General features: G+C 39.1%; 1 protein-coding gene across 1 annotated transcript in view; it reads left to right on the forward strand.

Moving 5' to 3' along the window:
- MYO1D (myosin ID) overlaps positions 1-25,246 on the forward strand; it is a 358,148-nt gene that overhangs the window by 144,823 nt on the left and 188,079 nt on the right. Inside the window, exons 15-16 of the mRNA XM_070478704.1 lie at positions 1,066-1,198; positions 17,584-17,750. Coding sequence (XP_070334805.1) covers positions 1,066-1,198; positions 17,584-17,750 — 300 coding nt within the window. The remainder of the gene's footprint in view (positions 1-1,065; positions 1,199-17,583; positions 17,751-25,246) is intronic.

Here is a 25,246-nt window from a genome sequence, read left to right on the forward strand (position 1 = left end):
AATCGAAAGCACCCAAATGAAACGAAGAAAATCAGAGCCGAGACCACCATACATGTTTATAAAAAGATCTCCACAGAGCCAAATAAGGAATATATCATTTTTAGCCTGAAAACTGGCCTGAAGTTTAAGACTTGGATTGCAGCCACCTTCGTGTCACATCAATAAAATATTGGAGCTGCCAGCCCTACCTATAAATGTGATCATAATTCAGCGGCAGTGAAGGGATTTACTAGAAGACAGTGTAAAAGTGGTTATTTTCTGTTCCCATCTGTATTTTCTGAGAGACCTGGCTTTTTGTGACCTATACTGTGTGCATATTTGTGTCCATTAAAAGATGCTTTTCTGAGACACAGACGCAGAGAACAGACTTGTGGACCCATCGGGGGAAGGAGGAAGTGGAATGAATTGACAGAGTAGCATTGACATATACACACTACCATGTCTATAAAATAGCTAGCTAGTGGGGAGCTGCTCTGTGATTGAGGGGGTCTGCTTGGTGCTCTGTGATGACCAGGAGGGATGCGATGGGTCTGGGGTGGAAGGGAGGTTTAAGAGGGAGGGGAGATCTGTGTGCATATGGCTGACTCACTTTATTGTACAGCAGAACTAACACATTATTGTAAAACAATCATACTCCAGTTTAAAAAAAAAATGCTTTCTCTTTCCTGATTTCTGACATGACCTTGAGGATCATTCTCCCATTTGTAATTTGTTCTCATTCTTGTAACAATCACCAAAACCATTTGATTTTAGGTATATGGTATAGAGCCATGTAAACCATTAGAATATCCTACGTAATAATAACAGCGCTATCATTTTAAAAAATTGAAAGAGTTTTTCGAAGGTGGCCTGGTTTAGGCACATCTCCTCATTTTGTGGTGTGGTATCTGCCATTATACTCTCAGCCTGATTTTCTAGGTGGAATCATTTTTTCAATCAGGCCTAGTGAGTTGCGTCTGCAAGTGTGGTTGTGGCTCCCAGGATACAGTTTAGCAGGAATGCTTAGCAATTCTTAATCCACTTATTTGACTGTAGCGTTCAAGCCACTCTTTCTGTGCTTCTCAGTTCAAATCCTGTGCTGAAGAATATGTGGCCTGAAGGCAAGCTGAGCATTACAGAGGTGACCAAGAGACCGCTGACCGCTGCCACCTTATTTAAGAATTCGATGATTGCTCTGGTAGACAACCTTGCATCAAAGGTAATTACTCTCATTTTAAAATACCCGTTTTATTTCATGGATTCCCTCTTGATATATGTTAATGAGAAAGGTATGTATAATATTTGCTTTTTAGGTAATTATAGTAAATCAAATTGAAGAACATGTATTTTAAATGAATGTTGTAATAATTCTTAATACTGTTGTTTGTTTTTAACATGGCTTGGTGAAACAGTTGTTTGTGTGCCAGATGAAATGATCTTCTTAAATTTAGCCCTTTTATATTGTTATCATCAACGGGAAAGTCTTAATGTGATCTTAAAAAAAATAAAAACAGTATACTGCAATTATAGTATGTGCCTGATAAAAGAAACTTTAGCCCTGTGCTGAAGACAAGGCCTGGCTTTAAAAAAAATCTTGACTTAAATTGTCATGTACCATCCTTATATTGTATCTGAATACAAATGACAGATGAGTTTTAAGAGGAAGTTTAGTATTTAAGTGTTGTCCTTAGGCTGTTTTAAATAGTTGAAATAAAAAGATGTACTATGGGCGGTCATTTCTGCTTTTTATTGTTCCTTTGAGGTCTCATACTGTTTGATAACTTTAGTCTGAGATTTTTTTTCCCCTTGAAGAACAGATTTCTACTCTTAACTGCTGCTGTTGACAAGTTTGATAAATTAGGCAGCATTCTGGGGCTCATTATTTTTAGTTTCTTCATTTTTATCTTTCTCTCCTGGTGTTTTTCCAGTGTTTTTTTTTTCTTCTTCATTTTTATCTTTTTTTTTTAAATCAACTTCCTCTCTAAAAATTTAAATCTATATTATTTTTGGTTACTTCACTGTGGATAAATTAGGCAAATGCCACAAGAGTACATCTCTTCAGTAGCTTTCTGTTCTTTTCATCAGGATGCTTTGGCCTCAGGTGACAACAAATAAGAACAGTGTGTTGGCTTGTATAATCAAACCTCCAGAAAGGCAGAGAGGGTTAAGGATACCAGAGCTGTAGGCGTGAATACCCTTAAGACCCCGCCTCTTGTCCCTCAGCTTTTCTCTGCAAGTCAGCTTCAGCCTGCCTCATCCAGCAGGGGAAGTGAACCTAGAAGAAAGGCATGGGACACGAGGAAGAGTCGCACACAGAATTTTATAAGATGTACTTTAGGGAACACATTCATTGTAAATATGTTGTTTGTAAAATATGTTCAAGTTAATTAGCTAGAAGAGAATCATTTTTATTTTCTATGTTTGGTAGTTAGGCGTTCATTTTTTAACATTTATTTATTTGGCTGTGCTGGGTCTTTGTTGCAGCATGCAGATGCTCTTCGTTGTGGGGTGCAGGCTTTCTCTAGTTGCAGCACCGAGGGTCTTCTTGTTATGGAGCCACAGGCTCTGGGGCACATGGGCTCAGCAGTTGCGGCTCGTGGGCTCTCGAGTGCAGGCCCAGGAGTCACAGTGCATAGGCTTTGTTGCCCTATAGCATGTGGATCTGAGTTCCTCAACCGTGCATCAAACCCATGTCCCCTGCACTGGAAGCCAGACTCCTAAGCACTAGACCACCAGGGAAGTCCCAATGTACCATTTTTTAAATAAAAATTCTAGGACCATTTCTCATTTCTGTATGGAGAATTGCATTCAGCTGCTAAATAAATGAACCCCACCCCACCCCCAAATTAGTGGATTAAACAGGAGAGACATTTATTCCTCTCTATGTAAATGAAGTGCGGAAGAAGGTATCTCAGCACTGGCATAGCAGCTCTAAGGTTGTTAGAGACCCAGGTTCCTTCTGTCTTTCTGTTCTACTATCTCAATGCTTGGCATCCATCCTCCTGGCCCAAGATGGCAGCTGGAGCTTCTTCCTTTTTAAAGAGACTTCCTGGAAGCCTCATATAGCACTTTAGCTCCATCTCATTTGGTGTACTTAGTTGCCAGGGAAGCTGGGAAGTGCCTTTCATTCTGGTTAGCATTGCTCCCAGCTAGAAGTAAGTATTCTGTTTCAAAGTAGGAAGAAAAAAGTACTGTATATGAGGTAGGCAGCTAGCCTAGCAGTTTCTGCTACAGCTCCCCAATCTCTGTGTGTAGAGGTAGGGAATGAGAGAGGGAGCAGGGACAAGCAAAAGAGTAGAGACGACCCACCAGTCCAGGAAGCCAGTAAACCACAAAACTCATGTGACTTACCCTATCGCAGCATTCATGTTATTGCCATGGTCTGGAACTGAACCTGCAGTAACACCAAGGTTTTGCCATGTTGTTCATTAGGAGTTATTATATCTAATTAATACTCTGCAGAAAGATTAAGAACAGAAAGGTAGATAAAGACATATCAAGCCCCCTCCCCCAAGAAAACTGGTGAAGGCAATATTAACGTGAGAGAACATAAAATTTAAGGGAAAAATCTATTACATACAGATAGACTAATAATAAAAAGAAAATACTCAATAAAGCTAGATAGGTACTTGAACTAGGTACCTAACAATACAGCCGTGATGGTACTTAAATCTAGAAAGCAAAAAAACAAAAAGAAAAGAAGAACCTGAAAAATGTAAAAGGCAAGAAAGGCAAAATTGACAAGTTCACAATTCTAGAGGGAGATTTTAAACCAACTCTACCAAAAACTGATAGATCAAACAAAAACCTTAGCAAGAGTGCAGAAGCTTTGAAAACCAAATTTAAACTTTATCTAATCAAAAGATCTCTATACCCAGGGGATAAGAAATACATATTCCTTTCAAGTATACATAGAACATTTTTAAGAATTGACCATAAGCTAGATCACAAAGGAAGTCTCAAATGTTTTAACAAATATATATACAGATGTATTCTCCATCCTCACAGCAAGTGAAATAAAAACCAGCATTTTAAAAGTTTTTTTTTTTTAAATATGCTTGGGAACTTTAAAGAAATGTCTCCTAAATAACTCACAGGTTGAAGAAGAAATCTCAATGGAAATTTCAAAATACACGAAACTGCATGACAAAGAATTTATCAGAATCAGCAGAATACTCCTAAAGTGGTCTACTTGTTATGCCTTTATTAAAAACAAACAGAAAAAAAAGGAAGATCAAAAGTAAATGATACAATTCAAGAAGTCAGTAAAGGGAATCAAAGGAGAATCTAAAGAAAGTGAGAAAATAATTTTTAAATAGAAAAAACTAAAAGTAATAGATCCAGAAATTAATTAGACTTTTAAAGAATTGGTTTTAAAAAGAGAAAACAGTATTCAGAATGAAAGAAGTTTACAGCTTCTATATTACAGGGATTTTTTTTAAAGTATCAGACTATTACAAACAACTGTATGCCAATGAATCTTAAAAATTAGTTTTCTAATAATAGAATGTGTGTGTGTGCTCAGTTATATCTGACTCTTTGCAGCCCCATGTACTGTAGCCTGCCAGGCTCCTCTGCCCATAGAATTTTCTAGGCAAGAATACTGGGGTGGGGTGCCATTTACAACTCCAAGGGATCTTCCCAACTCAGGGATTGAACCTGAATCTCTTGTGTCTCCTGCATTGGCAGGAGGATTCTTTACCACTAGCACCACCTGGGAAGCACTAGTTTTCTAGAATAATGTTATCAAAATTAACTCAAGAAGAAGAAAACCTGAATAAATCAGTAACCTTAGAGATTCTGAATCACTAATCAGAAGTCTGCCTTCTTCCAACTCTGCCAAGAACTTCAGGCCTAGATGGTTTTATAGATAAGTTTTATAAATCCTTCAAGAAGCCAGTAATTCCTATCATACATACATGGTTTTGGAGGATGGGAAGAAGAGAGGCTACTACCCAATTTATTTTATGAGATTACTATTACCTTCAGTTCAGTTTAGTTCAGTCGCTCAGTCGTGTCTGACTCTCTGCAACCCCATGAATCGCAGCACGCCAGGCCTCCCTGTCTATCACCAACTCCCGTAGTTTACTCAAACTCATGTCCATCAGGTCGATGATGCCATCCAGCCATCTCATCCTCTGTCATCCCCTTCTCCTCCTGCCCCCAATCCCTCCCAGCATCAGGGTCTTTTCCAATGAGTCAACTCTTCGCATAAGGTGGCCAAAGTATTGGAGTTTCAGCTTCAGCATCAGTCCTTCCAATGAACACACAGGACTGATCTCCCTTAGGATGGACTGGTTGGATCTCCCTGCAGTCCAAGGGACTCTCAAGAGTCTTCTCCAACACCACAGTTCAAAAGCATCAATTCTACAGTGCTCAGCTTTCTTCACAATCCAACTCTCACATCCATACATGACCACTGGAAAAACCATAGCCTTGACTAGGCGGATCTTTGTTGGCAAAGTAATGTCTCTGCTTTTTAATATGCTATCTAGGTTGGTCATAACTTTCCTTCCAAGGAGTAAGCGTCTTTTAATTTTGTGGCTGCAATCACCATCTGCAGTGATTTTGGAGCCCAAAAAAATAAAGTCTGACACTGCTTCCACTGTTTCCCCATCTATTTCCCATGAAGTGATTGGACCGAATGCCATGATCTTAGTTTTCTGAATGTTAAGCTTTAAGCCAACTTTTTCACTCTCCTCTTTCACTTTCATCAAGAGGCTCTTTAGTTCCTCTTCTCTTTCTGCCATAAGGGTGGTGTCATCTGTATATCTGAGGTTATTGGTATTTCTCCCAGCAATCTTGATTCCAGCTTGTGCTTCTTCCAGCCCAGCATTTCTCATGATGTACTCTGCATAGAAGTTAAATAAGCAGGGTGACAATATACAGCCTTAACGTACTCCTTTTCCTATTTGGAACCAGTCTGTTGTTCCATGTCCTGTTCTAACTGTTGCTTCCTGACCTGCATACAGGTTTCTCAAGAGGTTGGTCAGGTGGTCTGGTATGCCCATCTCTTTCAGAATTTTCCGCAGTTTATTGTGATCCACACAGTCAAAGGCTTTGGCATAGTCAATAAAGCAGAAATAGATGTTTTTCTGGAACTCTCTTGCTTTTTTAATGATCCAGCGGATGTTGGCAATTTGATCTCTGGTTCCTCTGCCTTTCCTAAAACCAGCTTGAACATCTGGAATTTCACGTTTCATGTATTGCTGAAGCCTGGCTTAGAGAATTTTGAGCATCATTATACTAGCGTGTGAGATGAGTACAATTATACAATAGTTTGAGCATTCTTTGGGATTGCCTTTCTTTGGGATTGGAATGAAAACTGACCTTTTCCAGTCCTGTGGCCACTGCTGAGTTTTCCAAATTTGCTGGCATATTGAGTGCAGCACTTTCACAGCATCATCTTTCAGGATTTGAAATAGCTCAACTGGAATTCCGTCACCTCCACTAGCTTTGTTCGTAGTCATGCTTTCAATGGCCCACCTGACTTCACATTCCAGGATGTCTGGCTCTAGGTGAGTGATCACACCATCGTGATTATCTGGGTTATGAAGATCTTTTTTGTACAGTTCTTCTGTGTATTCTTGCCACCTCTTCTTAATATCTTCTGCTTCTGTTAGGTGCATACCAATTCTGTCTTTTATTGAGCCCATCTTTGCATGAAATGTTCCCTTGGTATCTCTAACTTTCTTGAAGAGATCTCTAGTCTTTCCCATCCTGTTACCTTAGTACTATTAGTTACTTAGTAATAACTTAACTAATAGTTACTTAGTAAGTATTACCTTAGTACAAGGTTAACATGAAAAAATGAAATTAGAGATGAGTTTCACCTAGGAACATAAACATGAAGATTTTTAAAATACATGTGAGTAATGCATTTGATGGCAATAGGGTGAACAAAGCGGCCTTTAAAACCAACTGAAAACTACCAGAAAGTTAGGTAAATTATAAAAAACCAACTTCCTGAATACAGTCATGAACTAACAAGAAAGCAAGGACTAGGTAGGCCAGGTGATGAGTGAAGGGAAAAGTGAGGAAAGCATCATGCCCCCTTCACCCCCTGGGCGGTTGTTGCAGTGGGCACCTTTGAGCATGGGTGTCCACGGCTGGGTCATTGAAGGGAAGCCCAGGGCCTGCTCAGAGTAGCGTGACTCATACGGGATTACATACCACAGGCACACTCACACGTATGTATACACTCACTGCACGATGCTAGGTCTCTACAGGGTTGCCTCTTCTAAGGGCTAGCTCTGGAAATAATCCCTCACTGTCTGAAAGGAAAACTGCCTGCCTTGGTCTTTGGCACTGAGCCAAGTTGGGTGAATGAACCTTCCTTGAGAATTAATCATCATAAGCCAGCTTTTATGAGATTTGCAGTCCAAACTCATACCTAGGTGGCCTGAAAAGGCTCAAGCCAAGAATTCAAAGTGGTCCATCCAGGTCTGGTGTTGCTGCTGGGCATCTGATGAAAGCAAAGTGAGGAAACCCCCTTCATACCAGACCTTAAAGAACTAGAACTTCCACAGATGGTGTTCTAAGGAAAATAAGCAGTTCATAGTAGAAGATCACCACACATATAAAGAAGCAAGACAGGACACAAGGAAGGTGAGACTAAACAGACTCATGAAAATGTCTTATACAGAATTATCAGACTACCAGAATGTTTTATGTGTTTCAAGAAACAAAAGTCCTAAAAATATGAGAACTAGTCATTGAGAGCAAGTGACTAGGCAATTGATAGAAATAAAAACTAAATAATTAAAATGTAAAACTCAGTGGATAGATTTTACATTGGTTAAGACAAAGCTGAAGAGAGAATAGGGAAATATAAGACAGAATCAAAGAAATTGTCCAGAATTTCACTGAGTCCAAGAAATGAAACTTATAAAAGACATATTAAGAGACATGAAAGATAAAATGAAAAGGTCTAATGTGAATCTAATCATGGAGAGGAGAGAATGGCCAGAGTGATATTTAAAGAAAAAGAAAAAGAATTTCCAGAATGATGAAAGAGACAATCAGGAAGTCCAGTGTATCCCAAGTTAGAAAAATAAAAAGAAATCTGCCTCCAAGCCTCTAGTGAAACCCCAGAATATCAAAGACAGAGAAAATACCTTAAAAGCAGATGAGCTTTGAAGGAGTAACAGGCCTAGAGAAAATTAATCAAAATTCTATACTGAGAGAATTTATTTTTCCTGAACAACAAAGAATCTTTCTAAAAAAGTAAAAACAGAGTTAGAACCACAGTAAAGGAAATTCAGTGAGAACTTAAATAGAATTTATATCCTACCGTTGTGTGAAAATTGTGTAAATCTTGTTGTTCAGTTGCTCAGTTGTGTCCAACTCTTTGTGACCCCAGGGACTGCAGCACGCCAGGCTTCCCTGTCCTTCACCATCTCCCAGAGCCTGCCCAAACTCGTGTCCATTGAGTCGGTGATGCCATCCAACCATCTCATCCTCTGTCATCCCCTTCTCTTCCTGCCTTCAGTCTTTCCCAGAATCAGGATCTTTTTCAATGAGTTGGCTCTTCATGTTGGTGGCCAAATTATTGGAACTTCAGCATCAGTCTTTCCGCTGAATAATCATCAATAGGTTGATTTCCTTTAGGATTGACTGGTTGGATCTCCTTGCAGTTCAAGGGACTCTCAAGAATCTTCTCCAACACCACAGTTCAAAGGCATCAATTCTTTGGTGCTCAGCCTTATTTATGGTGCAACTCCCCACATCCATACATGACTACTGTAAAAACCATAGTTTAGATCTTAATTGTGTCGAATTGGTTCATAATGCTTCTCAGATCTATGTTCTTCTACTACTCTGTACATTCATTCTATTAATTTCTGAGAGTTTGATATTGAAAGTCCAACTGAAAATCTTAATTTATCTACTTAAAAAATTGTAATATGTAATGGAACTATATGTATGTAAATCTTATTTCCATACATATATATGGAAATATATATGTAACTTTATTCTGTATTTTCCAAGTCTCCTATAAATGTGTTATCATATTTTTATAATTTAAAAAATAAAATAGATAAAAAGCAAAGAAGAGGAAATTCTAAAGGATATATATCAGGTAGGAGGATGTCTGATTACTGAATGAAAGTCTGAAATGCAAAATGAGGAGCAAAGAAATTGGTAAATATGTGGATGCATATAAATCAACTGACTCTACAAAATGATATTATATTGGATTAAAAATGCAGGTTAGAATTAAATAGCACAACAATAACATATAAACTGGAAGGGTGGGTGATTATATTTCACGTGTTTAAGGTCCCTGGTTGTTCAGGAAAAGGGTAAATGTATTGATTAGCTTATAACTCTCATGAGTTATAAGTACATGTAAAATTTTCTAGTGTAGTCATTAAAAGAATAGAAATGAGTTTTTAACTTACAAGCTAGTAGTTGGGGGTAAGGGAAGCCAGAATGAGAAAAGAATCGTCAGTCCTAAAAAACATAGGAAAGAGGAGACAATAAATAGGAAAGCTGGGACAAATTAAGATGTTAGAGATAAATGCAAATATATTAGTAATTACAGTGAATGTAAATGGAGCAAAATTGTCAAATCAGATTAAAGAAAAGGAATACAGACACATTAGAAAAGGCAGAGGAACCAGAGTTCAAATTGCCAACATTCGTTGGATCATTGAAAAAGCAAGAGAATTTCAGAAAAACATCTACTACTTCTTCACTGACTATGCTAGACCACAACAAACTGTGGAAAATTCTTAAAGAAATGGGAATACCAGACCACCTTACCTGCCTCCTGAGAAACCTCTATACAGGTAAAGAAGCAACAGTTAGAACCAGACATGCAACAATAGACTGCTTCAAAATTGGGAAAAGATACATCAAGGCTATATATTGTCACCCCGCTTATTTAACTTATTTGCAGGGTACATCATGTGAAATGCTGGGCTGAAGCACAAGCTGGAATCAAGATTGCTGGGAGGAATCAATAACCTCAGATACACAGATGACACCACTCTTATGGCAGAAAGTTAAGAAGAACTAAAGAGCCTCTTGATGGAGGTGAATGAGGACAATGAAAAAGTTGGCTTGAAACTCAACATTCAAAAAACTAAGATCATGGCATCCAGTCCCATCACTTTATGGCAAACAGATGAGGAAACAGTGACAGACTTTATTTTCTTGGGCTCCAAAATCACTGCAGATCTGACTACAGCCACGACATTAAAAGACGCTTGCTCCTTGGAAGAAAAGCTGTGACAAACCTAGACAGCATATTAAAAAGCAGAGACATTACTTTGCCAACAAAGGTCCATATAGTCAAAGCTATGGTTTTTTCCAGTAGTCATGTATGGCTGTGAGAGTTGGACCATAAAGAAGGCTGAACACCAAAGAATTGATGCTTGTGAGCTGTGGTGTTGGAGAAGACTCTTGAGAGTCTTGGAGATCAAAGCAATCAATCCTAAGGGAAATCAATCCTGAATATTCATTAGAAGAACTGATGCTGAAGCTGAAACTCCAGTACTTTGGCTACCTGATGTGAAGAACTGACTCACTAGAAAAGACCCTGATGCTGGGAAAGATTGAAGGCAGGAGGAGAAGGGGATGACAGAAGATGAGATGGTTGGATGGCATCACTGACTCAATGGACATGAGTTTGAGCAATCTCAGGGAGATGGTGAAGAACAGGGAAGCCTGGCGTGCCGCAGTCCATGGGGTTGCAAAGAGTTGGACAGACTGAGCAACTGAGCAACAGATACATTGCCACTTATTAATGACATCTAATAATAACAGGAAAGTTGAAGGTTTGTTTTAAAAGATGTTATCAGGCAAATTCTGACATTCTGAAATCACCTTAATCAAATTTCAGGACCTACAGTGGCTCAGTAGTGCACTGTCTGCCTTCTCTGGAAGTGCCAGCCTGTTTCCCATTCAGCTTGTAGCTCCCGAGTCTAGCTCTTCAGGATTCCAGACCAGAGTGGAGTCCTGTATCTGAGGATTCAGGTTCCAGCTTTCATCCCCCGAGCCCCTCAAGGCTGCCAGCAGCTGTGCTGAGCTTCATGGCTGCCTCTATAGATTGGCAGACAGTTGCCTTGAAAATGAATGCAGACCTCAAGGCCAGCTTTATCCCCCTGGACTTTAGTCTTTGTCTCATCTTGGCTATGTTAGTAGCTCTTCATGCAATGACGATTTCTCCCCTCCCCCCATATTTTGTGTAGCACTTTTTTCCTAATGACTTTCTCAGGAAGGTTGACAGGAATTGCCTAGTCCTTCACCACTGGAAGTGCAAGTCGCTAACTCCTGCTTTTTTGAGTTCACACAGTGGTTTTTTTAATTTAAAATTTTTAAATTATTCATGTATTTTATTGACATATAATTGACATATAACTATCTGTTTTAGGTGTACAACCTAATGACTTGATATTTGTATATTTTGTAAAATAATCGCCACAATAAGTCTAATTAACGTCCATCACCATACGTGAACTTTTTTCTTTTTTGATAAGAACTTTTAAGGCTCTCGCAGCAACTTTTAAATGTACAATATAGCATTATTAACTATAGCACATAGTATTTTTAAACACGTGTCTCATTGCCACCTAGATTATGTCTTTTGAATCTAAGGAATGACTTCTCCTAACCTTATATCTCTCTTGATACCTCATGGGTTCCCCTGGTGGCTCAGTTGGTAAAGAATCTGCCTGCAAAGTGGGAGACCTGGGTTTGCTCCCTGGGTTGGGAAGGTCTCCCAGAAAAGGAAACAGCTACCCACTCCAGTATGCTGGCCTGGAGAATTCCATGGACTGTATAGTCCATGGGGTCGCAAAGAGTTGGGCACGACTGAGCGACTTTCACTGATACCTCATAAAGCACTCTGAACAGATAGTCAGTCAGTAAATTATTAAATGAACTTTAATTTGCCAGTGGCTCTGTTTGATACGTTCAACACAGGCTAAGTAAATGAGTATCTAAGTCCAGTATCTTCTGGCTAATATATATACTAATTGGTATGCTTTGGCAAAGGTTTCCCAGGTGGCACTAGTGGTAAAGAACCCACCTGCCAATACAGGAGCTGTAAGAGATGTGGGTTCAATCCCTGGGTTGGGAAGATCCCCTGGAGGAGGAAATGGCAACCCACTCCAGTATTCTTGCCTGGAGAATCCCATGGACAGAGAAGCCTGGTGGACTGCAGTCCATAGGGTCTCAAAATAGTCAGACACGACTGAAGTGATTTAGCAAGCATGTTTTTCTCATGAAATATAGGGAGAAAAAGGTTTAAAAGTGCCAGATAATAAGATCACTATTAACTTTTGTGGTTTAACCTTAATAAGACGCTTAGAATTTTTCAAATTTAGGATTTCTTAGGTTGAGTCAGTCTGGATATTTATAAGGAGGGAGGAGGCGGCATTTATAAGTTGAAACAGAATGCTGATGAAATATAGAGAAAGCATATGCCCTGGATTCCTTATCTGAAGGTTTTTATATCACTAACCAGGATGAAAGGGCATTCCCCACCCCTTAGTTAGGCGTGAGTGTTACCCTTTCTGGGCATAATCAGTTAATACTGGTAAAATTCCATTCAACTCGTTTCTGTTTAGTAAAGTTATTTACATGACTCAAATGATACCTTACACTAAGATTGCCTTGCCCACATGATTGCATAAATTATTGAGTTCAAAATATTTTCTAATTCACACTGTAATTTTCTTTCTGACCCAAGGATAATTTAGAAGTGTATTTCTTAATTTGCAATCATCTTAAGATTTTCTAATTATCTTCTTTCTCTTGATTTCTAACTTAATCTCATTTGATCAGAGGATATACTCTGTGTGATTTCAGCCCTTAGAAATGTAAGTTTTCTTTATGTACTAGAATTATTTGCACTTAATATTCTATACACAGTCATTAGGTCAAGTTTGCTCACCATATTTTCCAGTGTTTCTGCATTCTTACTAATTACTTTGTTTTGTCATTGCTGAAATGTGATAAAACCTACTGTAATTCTGAATTTGTCTGCTTCTTCTTATGCCTTCCACTTTTGCTTTAAATATTTTCTGAATTTATTAAGCTTATTCAAGTTAGAACTAATATATCTTCCTAGCATTTGAGTCATTTATCACTATGAAATGTCTTTATTTCTGTATTGCTTTTTGCCCTAAAGTCAGTTTTGCAGGAATGAAACAGTTAAAACCAGCTCTTCTTTTGACGGGGGTTTGCATGGTCTGTCCTTTTCCATCCTTTTACTTTCAGTCTTTCCATGACGTTATGCTTCAGGTGTGACTCTCATAGATAGCATACAGAGTTAGTTTTGGCTTTTTATCCATTCTGACCGTCTGTGTCCTTTGAATGAACCATTTATTTCATTTACTCTTAACACAGAAATTGACCATCTCCTTCGTGCTTTCTATCTGTTTCTTCTCTATTTCTTTTTCTTCTCTTTCTACCCTTTTTGATTGATTGCTGTGGGTGAAAAGCAAAATTCTACTCCTTCTGTTTGATAACCTCAGTTAAATTTCTAACTCTGTGCCCCTGTTAAACCTAGCACGATATATATCAACTATATTACTAGGCAACATCACTTAAGGTAAAAATTACCCCTATTGATAAATTGCAGCTGTCCTGGGAGAATGAGAATGTCAGACTTTTGGCTTCCTGAGTGTGGTGACTCATGTATTAGGCATGTCCCTTTCAAGGACCCTGGAAGCTGTATCTTTCGAGTTGCTATAAGAGATACTGAATCCTATGGGGCGTGAGGCTTTTAAACCTGAGGGCACTTCCTACATCTGATACGGACCTCAGCTCACTGTGCGTAAGCTGTCAGCTGACTGCTGTGTGGGCTGCCCCGCGAGCTTGACGCTGCCTGCCGGCAAGCCGTCTTCTTGTCCTTCTGAGTAGACCCTGCCAAGTGCGGGCTATAAATCTTTTGAGTCAGAATGTTTAGTTAGACCTAGGAGGCATCCTTTCCTTGTACCACCCCTCAACCACTAGTATCACAATGACATTTTATTACTACATTTATATACTTTATTATTCTGGAAGATTTACACCATAATTCTTTTTTGGTGGTTACTCAAATTATTACAGTGTCATTGATTATAAAAATCTAATATTATTTGGTGCTTTTACCTCCTTCCAGGATAATGCAAGGTCCATAAAACATCTTAATTCCATTTGTCTTCCTCCCAACTTATTATGTGTTGTTTTAGTCATATACTGACAAATATTTATTTCATTTAGGTATATATGTAAATATATACAATATGTACATATATTATTTTAAGTCAATAAAATGATGACATCACCATCACCATCACCACTGCTAAGTACTGTTAATATCTGTTTAGATTTCCTCATTTATCCCTTCTTTTTTTTAACCTTCATCTTGGGCCATTTTTCTTCTGTTTTAATTTTATCCTGTTGTGTATGAGGCCTGATGTTGGCAAATTCTCTGTTTTTGTTTACCTGGAAAAGTTTGTGTTTTCCTTCTTGAAGAATAGTTTTGCTAGGGTGTAAAATTCTGCATTGGCAGCCGTTCAGTATTTCAAGCATAATGTTCATTTGTCTTCCATATTCCATAGTTTCTTTTGAGACATCAGCTATCAGTCTGTTTGTTGCTCCTTTAGGTAATAAGTCTTTTTTCTCCTTGCTGCTCTTCTTTGGTTTTCAGAAGTTTTACTGATGTACCTAGGTGTAGACTTTTCTTTAATCTTGCTTGCAGTTTGTAGCATTTTTTCACTTTGTTACAGCTTGATGGATTTTCATCAGTTTTGCAAAGTCCTTGACTATTAGCTCTTCAAATATTGCTTCTGTCCCTTTTGTTTCCTCTCCTTAGGACTCCAGTTAATTAAAGCATCTCACTGTATGTCTTCTATGCCTCTTAACCTCTTGTCTTTATTTTCTGTCTTTTTGTCTCTCCATGATCCATTCTGGGAAAATTCTTCTCACTTTCCTTCTAGTTTACTGTTTTTTGCTTGAACTATTTCCAGTCTACTCTTCTACTGGTCCACTGAGTTCTTAATTTCTTACTATTGTATCTTTAAGTCCTGGGTCTTCTATTTGGTTTGGTTCTTTTTTATAGATGGTTCTTTAAAACATTCTTAATATTGCCTTTTGTCATCTTGAACATGTTAAATATAGTTGTTTTAATATTTCTATCTGCTAATCCCAACATCTGGACCCCTGCAGATCTTTTTATTTTGTATATTGTTTTGCTATTTCTAATTCATGTTATCTTGGCTTCTTGTATATCTGATTAACTTTTATCTTGTCCCAAACATTATATTTGCAAAACTCTTTATAGAAGTAATTGGAGGCCCATTTTTTATATAATCTTTGTCTAGATTTCTTTTGCTCCATTTAAGCATCTAAAAGCACTGATATTCCAAAGAAACTATTCCAGTTTGAAGGACTGAAATGATTCAAAGCTGAATCGAGCACTTATATGTGCCAGAGCTGTGCCTAATATTTTATATTCTTCATTGCAGTGCGTCTTTATCATAGCTTCTGATTCTTTCTATTAAATTACTCCTGTTACTTTTAACCATGTTTCTGTAAATACACAAAAACTTGATGCTTACTTGATGTTTACTTACACGCTAGTTTTATTCCACTTCTACTCTTCCTGATGAATCCTAAAATATAATAATACAAAAATGTAGCTGAATGCCTGAGAACTTCCAAGCTTAAATTGAAGGGAAAGGAAGAATTTTTCACAAGTCTGTGCCTGAGAAATAAAGAGTCACAAAGCTTAATTTGACACAGTTAACACTAATTACTAATAACTGAAATTTAAGAAAGTGGAGAAAACCACTAGGCCATTCAGTTATGACCTAAATCAAATCCCTTATGACTATACAGTAGAAGTGAGAAATAGATTTAAGGGACTAGATCTGATAGAGTGTCTGATGAACTATGGATGGAGATTTGTGACATTGTACAGGAGACAGGAATCAAGACCATCTCCAAGAAAAAGAAATGCAAAAAGCAAAATGGCTGTCTGAGGAGGCCTTACAAATAGCTATGAAAAGAAGGGAATCGAAAAGCAAAGGAGAAAAGGAAAGATATACCTATTTGAATGCAGAGTTCCAAAGAATAGCAAGGAGAGATAAGAAAGCCTTCTTCAGCAATCAATGCAAAGAAACAGAGGAATACATCGAGGCTGTATATTGTCACCCTGCTTGTTTAACTTATATGCAGAGTACATTATGCGAAACGATGGGCTGGAGGAAGATCAAGCTGGAATCAAGATTGCTGAAATACCAATAAACTCAGATATGCAGATGACACCACCCTTATGGCAGAAAGCAAAGAAGTAGAGAGCCACTTGATGGAAGTGAAAGAGGAGAGTGAAAAGGTTGGCTTAAAGCTCAGCATTCAGAAAACTAAGATCATGGCATCCGGTCCCATCACTTTATGGCAAAATAGATGGGGAAACAGTGGAAACATTGGCTGACTTTATTTTTCTGGGCTCCAAAATCACTGCAGATGGTGATTGCAGCCATGAAATTAAAAGACACTTACTCCTTGGAAGGAAAGTCATGACCAACCTAGACAGCATATTAAAAAGCAGAAACATTACTTTGCCAACAAAAGATCCGTCTACTCAAGGCTTTGGTTTTTCCAGTGGTCATGTATCGATGTGAGAGTTGGACTGTGAAGAAAGCTGAGCACCGAAAAATTGATGCTTTTGAACTGTGGTGTTGGAGAAGACTCTTGAGAGTCCCTTGGACTGCAAGGAGATCCAACCAGTCCATCCTAAAGGAGATCAGTCCTGGGTGTTCATTGGAAGGACTGATGCTGAAGCTGAAACTCCAATACTTTGGCCACCTGATGTGAAGAGCTGACTCATTTGAAAAGACCCTGATGCTGGGAAAGATTGAGGGCAGGAGGAGAAGGGGACGAGAAAGAATGAGATGGTTGGATGGCATCACCGATTCGATGGACATGGGTTTAGGTGGACTCCGGGAGTTGGTGATAGAGGCCTGGCGTGCTGTGCTTCATGGGGTCACAAAGAGTCGGACACGACTGAGCGACTGAACTGAACTGTACACTAATTACATGTTAGTCATAGTATCTTTTTTAAACCATTTATTTTTGATTGGAGGATAATTGTTTTACAGTACTGTGTTGGTTTCTGCCATACGTCAGCATGAATCAGCCGTGGGTATACCTATGTCCCCTCCCTCTTGAACCTCCCTCTCACCTCCCTCCCCATCCCACCCCTCTAGGTTCTCACAGAGCACCAGGTTTGGGCTCCCCGCATCATGCAGCAAATTCCCACTGGCTATCTATTTTACATATGGTAATGTGTATGTTTCCATGCTACTCTCTCAGTTCATCCCACCCTCTCCTTCCCCTACTGTGTCCTTAAGTCTGTTCTCTATGTCTGTGTCTCCACTGCTGCCCTGCAAAGAGTTTCATCAGTACCATCTTTCTAGGTTCCATATCTACGCATTAATATATGATATTTGCTTTTCTCTTTCTGACTTACTTCACTCTGTATAATAGGCTCTGGGTTCATCCACCTCATTAGAACTCGCTCAAATGTGTTCCTTTTCGTGTTAGTGTCTTTAGTCAAAGATTATTTTCCAGTGAAGCTTACCATTTGCTGGTTTGTTTCTATAGGAACCATATTACGTACGTTGCATCAAACCCAACGACATGAAATCCCCACAGATCTTTGATGATGAACGCTGCCGGCATCAAGTAGAATATCTTGGACTCCTAGAAAACGTGAGGGTGCGTCGGGCAGGCTTTGCCTTCCGCCAGACCTACGAGAAGTTTCTTCACAGGTGAGAAGAGATGAAACAAAGAAACCCAAGAGCTCAGTGAGACTTAGGGAGTCTCCCTGTGTTAAACAGCACATCAGCTCTTACCAGGCGGTCTCAATATTTGTTGAATGAACAGAAGAGTTGAGGAAACTACAAATACGAAAGACTTTCCTAGAATCGGCAAGAGACCCCTTGAGTTTGTGGTTTATGGACCATGGGGAAATGAATTCTTCATGGGGAAAATATAAGCATGTAGTATAGGAGAAAGAAACAAGGATTCAGAGTCACAGCTGGGTTGGAATCCTGGCTATGCCACATGTTTGTTGCATGACCTGGAGTTAGAAATTTAACTTCTTTGTTTCTGCATTTGCAAAATGAGTATAGTAACACTACCTTATAAGGCTTTTGCTGTGAGGATTAAATTAACCAACGTGAAAAGGCTAGGTGCCTGGCACGTAGTAGATGTTCAGTTAATGCTGCTTATCATTTCTGATATTAGTAACTATAATAATAGAAAGATACTAAGTAGATCATCACAGAGGCCCTAAAATTAGTCTATCTGATTGAATCCTGGCTTTGACCAAGATTTTTGACCTTGGGAAAAATCATATAAATTTCCAGTTGCCTCTGTTTCCTATGTGTAGAATGGAGAAAATTAATTTTTTAAATGGGAATTAATAAAGCACCTAGAATGGGAACCTGGCTTATAATAATCACTCATTATAAGGTGTCATTGCTATTGTTATTTATTATTGGTAACAATAATGCTAGTTGACACCTGGGATCTTAAAAATAGTGCTTTAAATCCCATCTTTTCATTTATTTTAAAATATTTATTCAACATTCCCTATGTTGTAGGCTACAGATTTCACAAAAATATGAATGAATAAATAAACACATAAAATATTGGTTGCTGAGGAGTCTCTTAGTAGATAATAATGAATGTAAGGAGTCAGCCATACAAAGGTCAAAGAAAAAGAGCAGGTGAAGCTGAGGAAACAGTGGAGAAAAGTCTCTCTTACAGAAATAAATGTTGCGTTTTAGGTACCAAACATCATCCAGTATGGTTGGAGGATGCTGAGCAACAGGGCAGTGGTGTGGGTTGAGATCAGAGAGATGGACGGGGGCCAGATCATGTTGTATGTTGTCATCCAGACTAAACAGTTTAGATTTTGGCCAAGGGTGGTAGAAAACCACTGGTGGATTTTATGCAGGGAGCCACACAATCTTATGGATGTTTTAAGAGATCACCGTGGCTGCTATGTGAATAGGAAGGAAGGAGACATTTAGAGATGCTATTGCAGGAATCCAGGAGAGGCAGCTCAATGAGAGTGCCTTGAACAAGGAATTATTGTAGATCCAAGAGTAGTGGACTGATTCAGGATAGGTTTGGGGGGAAAGTGAACAAGACTTGCTGATGGATTGACTCAATGAGAGAGGAGTAGAGAGGGATGAAGGGTAACATGTAGATTTTGGCTTGAGCATCTGGATAAGCGTAGTACCATTTTCTGAGATAAGAAAGATTGGGGAGGAGAAGTTTGAAGAAGAGGACATGGAGCTAGGGCAAAGATGGAATCAAGATTTGTCTCTTGACTATGTTAGGTTTGAAATGGCTTCTAAATGCCTAGGTAGAAATACTAAATAATCTACTAGACATATAAATCTGGAGTTCTGTGAAGACTTCTAGGCTGGAAATAGAAAGTTTGGAGTTACTGATATATAGATTATATATAAAGTCTTGGGACTTGATAGAAAAGAAGAGAAGGCCCATGTCAACATTTAGGCTTGTGGTCTGACATGAAAGAACCTGCAAAGCCTATGAGAGAGAAGAAATATCAGAAGAGGGTTAGGTCACGGAAGCCAAGAGAAGATGGCATTTCAAGAAGAAGTACAATTATATTAAATATTACTATGCCATCAAGTAAAAGAAAAGCAGAAGCTTAACCATTAGACCAGGCAGCCCAGAAGTCAGAGGAGAAAGAGCTAGTCGGAGCCCCATTTGAGCAGGATGGGAAAGTGAAGTGAGTAGCTGGATGTCCACAAACAGCTCAAGGATGTGTGTTGTGAATGAGAACAGAGAAAAATGGAAGCAGCAGCCAGAGTGGAATGTGAAGTCAAGGAGACTCTAGAAAATGTTCAAAATGCAGGTGGCGATGATTCAGAACAGAGAGAGAAACCAGCCACGCAGAAGGAAGGGAGATAACTGAAATAATAACCTCCTTGAGAAGACAAGGAGTGAAATCGCAGCACAGGTGGAAGGTTGGTCAGCTTTAGATGGGAGCAGGGATCCTTCTCCCCTAGCAACAGGGCTAAAGGCAGAGAGAGAATATGAATACCAAGGCAGGAAGCCTCGAAAGCCGACTGATGGCACAAATGAAAATGTTCCTGTCTGATTGCTTCTATTTCTTCTTCTTTTTTTTTTTTTTTCCTATTCCTTCTTAAAGTATGAGGCAAGGTCGTGAGCCTGAGAGTGAGGATCAAGAGAGGTGGTGTAGGAGGCTGACAAGTAAACAGAAATACTCACTTTAGAGAGCGGAGAGCTTTCCCACTCTCTCCCAGTAGCTTTGCTATCAGGAAGACCTGAGCACCCATTTGAGGTTTGAGGTTGTAAGTGTGTAGTGAGGACCCCCGCCCCCAGCATCAGCTGTTGTTCTCCACCAGTGTTCGGCTACTTGCATGCAGAAGTGAAAGGGATTCACGCTAATTGGAGACTCTTGGAAAGCATAAAACTTTATAGCAGAATAGCCTAGAAAAATGAGAAATTTTCTATTGAACAGAAAGTCATGCTCAAAACTGATCATTTTCCTTATTGAGATCATGCTGTTCTTTAAATTTGGTTTTTCTTTTTTATTAAAGCTGTAGAGTAGAATGTGTTCATTCTGAGTCTCGATTTCAGTTGGTGTTAATAGGAAGATTGCTCATCCCTTATCATTACTTAGAATTCTAGCAAGTACTCAGTGGTAGGATTTGTTTTTGTGTTGTCACCTATGTAAGATCAGCAGAAGTCAAGTATTAGAAAGACAGGGTGGGAATGGGCAGCTATAGGATGGGGCGGAACTGGAAGAATTATCTAAAATAAGTAATTTATTTATATTTATGTATAATTTAATGATTTGTGTATATTAATCTAACTAAAAAAATATGAGACAAAGAGGAAGCCATGGAGAGTAGTTGAAGTAAGAGAATAAGCAAGCTTGATTTGGAGGGGACAATTCTGCAAGTGCATATCCTTACTCACTTTTAGTCCGTTTTTGTACTTATTTTACTTTCAACTCAAGATGCTTGGTGTGTTTTTTTTGGCATAGAAGACATGCTACAAGGATTGGATTATGTTTTCTAATACTCATGTAAAAATAGAAAAGGTTAAAAAGAACCTATGAATTTCAAATATGATAGTCTTAGGAGTACAATCTTAAATCTCCCATTCCCACTCCAGAACATCCCCCAGTGATGTAAAATATGTGTCTTTAAAGCCAAGTAAATGCAGAGCCACACTATGGAATCCAAAGAGGGATGCTCAGTGAGCCTTGAAGAGGTGAAACACTCCTAAACACAATATGAGGCAGACATGTAGACCCAGAAGTATGCTGAGGTCACAGTTTTTAGGAAAGACTGCCTTGTGAGGCTTCAGCTGGCGTTCAGGAGACATCTCAGCTACAGTCTGGAGTTTCCCCAGCTGCAGCACTGAGAGGCTGCCGTAATGGCCAGGACTAATAACCACCTAAGCAACTGCAAGGGAGACATCATAGGTATACTGGCCAAGATTCTGGAAGCAAAAGTAGCCAGCTTACAAGAGGCCAGCAAAGGCCAAGACATACATGTAGGAAGAAGGATTCTAGGGTAGGAGATGAGATAACAGTCAAACATCTGAGAAAGACCAGACCAATGAGAAAGAACCAATAAGCTCAACAAATGAAAAACCTCACCCCCAAGGAACTAGAGCAAGGAGTAGAATACCCTGGAAAAAGCCTATTCATATTCTCAGAGAGATAAAGGAGAGAATTTTGGTCCTAAAGTAGGAATATGCAGTTCAAAACAAGAACAGGTTGTTGTTAAAAAGAACCAATTAGGGATTTGGAAAATGAAAACCAAATTAAGCACAATCAGAGTGAATTGTCCATCAACAGAATGAGTCAGCAGTTTATAGTGTCATCATACAATGGTTACAAGTCAGCATTAAAGAGAATGAACAGGGGCTTCCCTGGTGGTCCAGTGGTTAAGACTCCACTCCTCCAATGCTGGGGGCGTGGGTTCAATCCCTGGTCAGGGAACTAAGATCCCACATGCCATGCAGTGTGGGGGAAAAAAAAAAGAGAGAGGTAATGAACAGCTGATACTACAACAGCATGGATGAATAAAACATTATGTGAAAAAGAATCACCAGAGAGTACACACTTTATGCTGCCATTTATATGAAGCTCATGAACAGATAAAAATCAGGGCAGTGCTTTGCTCTCGGTTGAGAGTTGGCTGGAAAGGGGGAAAGGTAATGGGGGAGCTCTTTGTGATTATGTAGATGATCTTCATCTTGATTGACATGTCAGTTTCATGAGTGTACACATTTTTCAAAACTTACTGAATTGTGTTTTTAAATGTGTGCATTTTACTATACATAAAATTTACCAAAATTTAAAAAAAATTTTTTTTCAAACTAAACTTCTTTTAAATGAGTTAGTAAGCTATAAAATCAAGCTGAAGACTTCTCCCAGACCTCATCACAGAGAAAAAGAGATGGAACGTTCTAAAGAAAGATCACACCAAGTGTAAGTTTGATCCAGAAGGGCCAAAAGCCATGTAGCAGGAGCACCAGAAGGAAAGGAGAGTTCAGGGGTCAGACTGAAAGAATACATCGAGTGTAAAACATACGAATGTTTTAAATGAACTTACGTTATGTTCACTTTCAGAACTCTAGGCATAATGAAAAATGCTTAGAGTTCCCAAGAAGAAAGGCAAACTACCTATGAGGAAATGAGACTCATACTGTCATCAGACTTCTCATTAGCAACATTCAGTATAAACAGACAAAGGAGCAGTATCTTCACTGTGAAGGGGAATGAAGTTTACACTTAGAATTTTATTCCATGCCAAGTTATCATTCAAAAATGTGGGTAGGGAACTTCCCTGGTGGTCCAGTGGTAAACAGTCTGCCTGCCAATGCAAGGGACACAGTTTCCATCCCAGGTTCGGGAAGATTTCATATGCTGTGAGGCAGCTAAGCCTGTGCACCCCAACAAGAGAAGCTACCACAGTGAGAAGTCCGAGCACTGCAACTCGAGAGTGGACCCCACTCACTGCCACTGGAGAAAACCCACATGCAACAGTGAAGACCCAGCACAGACAAAAAAAAAAAAGTGTGGGCAAAATAAAAACAAAATAAATTTCCTGACATATATAAGTTCAGAAAGTTTACTATCCCTAGACTTCTCTGAGAAATCTTCGAAAGGGTGTACTTTAGCAAAAAGGAATATAAATGCAGAAGGGAAATGTGGACTGCAAAAAAGCAACATTGAACAAATAAGTCAGTAAAACTTCTTGTGAGATCTATACAAGTGGTTTCCATTATAATGGGGGTGGGGGGGGCCGAAGGATATCGGTAGCAATCATTTGCAACAAAAATTAAAATGGGAATGAGGAATATAGAGAAGTAAAGACTTGTACTGTTTATGGGAAGGATAGAAATGTTAATTAACAAGACAGGGAAAATTATCTATTTTCCTATAAATATAATATTTACATATACTGATTGAACTAATTAACAGTGCTGTATGGGGTAGGATGGAAAGTGTGGAGGAGCGTTTTCAGTCTTGATGGGAGAATAAGTAACATTTCCACAGTGAGTTTGTGTTTTTGGATTCTGCAGATTTTTTTTGTAAGCTAGCTTTGAGCCTAGACTTCTACTTGTCACCTTCATCCTTTTATCAAAAGAGAGAGAGAAGGATTTTAAAGGTGCTGATAACCTTTAAGCTGCTAAAGGCTTCCAGGGAGGTTAAAAACTAGTTGTCAGAAAGCAGATGAGTTCAGCTTTTTAATTTGCAAGTTCAGGATGCTGGTTTGCTGGAGAAGTGGGGTTGTGCCCCTAACGGTGGGGAAGAGAGGAAGTGCACCACTACCCTGACGTGTTAGCTGAGGAGGGTGGCAGTACCATTTCTTCTAGCTCCTGCAGAATGCCTACAACTTTCAACACACGCCGTTACTGCCTGTTGACTCTTATTCTAGTTTCGTAATAAATTTGGAAATTTTTGAATTTTATTTCCTTTTTTCATGTGATATTGCAAAACGTTACCTCTCTCTTTGTATCAGAACTCTTCAGTTCCTGTTTCTGTCTTTATCTGGCATGTGACCAGACTTTAAATATATTTTCTTCCATTCTTTTATTCAACAGATATCTCTCTCCTCACTGTATGGCAGACAACGTGATAGGGATGTGGCATATAGTGAGGAACAAGACAAAATCTCTGCCTTTGTGGTACCCATAGACGGACATTCAACAGACAGATGCACAAATCAATATGATTACAAACTGAGATGAATGGTGTGAGGAAAAGAAAGGCAACTGGTTATTTTAGGAATAATGGGGATGATGGTTGATGAAGGAAAATCAAAAAAGACTAGAAGATGAGAAGTCTCCACCTTTCAAAGAGTAGCTTTTTAAAAAAAAAGCATTCCAGGGGACTTCCCTGGTGGCCCAATGGCTAAGACTATACATTCCCAATGCAGGGGGCCCAGGTTCAATCCCTGGTTAGGGAACTAGATCCCATATGGTGCAGCAAAGAGTTCGCATGCCACAACTAATGATTTCAAATGCTGCAACTAAAATGGAAGATCCTGCATGTCCCAACTAAGACCTCACACAGCCAAACAGATAAATACATTTTTTTTTTAATCAGGATTTAAATTTAAAAAAAAAAAGTATTCCAGGCAGTGGGAACAGCGCATACAAAGCCTCAAAGCAATAAAGAGGCAACCACAATACCGAGACCCTGAAGAAGGCCAAGCTGATTGGAGCAGAGCAAGGAAAGCAGGAGACCAGTAAAAGATAAAAATGTTGTGAGGCTTTTGGGAATACTGCTCTGACTGCTGAATATGCAGAGTGGATTGAAGAGGAAATGGAAACCAGCTTAGGAGTCTGTTGTAGTAAACTTGACGGTGGCTTCTCTTAGGATTGTGGCGGTGAAGATGAGAGTAGTTGAACTTTAAATATATTTTGGAGGTGGAATCAATAGACTCGATGGTGAATGAGAAGGAATGATAGAGAAGAGCAGGAATCACATGATTCCCAGGATTCTGGCTTTGGTAACCAACGACTTTGCAGTTGGAAGGACTGAAAAGAAGAATTTTAAATGCCTTAAGGTCTGTGTAGGCACTGGATATGTGAATGTGAAATTCAGAATTGAGAGCTGGGCTTGGAATAATAATCGCTTGAGTTGAAAAATGAAGTGGACGGACTAGATGAGGTGAAGTGGGAGGTTGTACATAGAGAGAAGAGGGCTTCATATGAGCCCCGGGGCACTCCAACC

This window comes from Odocoileus virginianus, chromosome 17, assembly GCF_023699985.2.
Source record: "Odocoileus virginianus isolate 20LAN1187 ecotype Illinois chromosome 17, Ovbor_1.2, whole genome shotgun sequence".
Taxonomy (NCBI): Eukaryota; Metazoa; Chordata; class Mammalia; order Artiodactyla; family Cervidae; genus Odocoileus; species Odocoileus virginianus.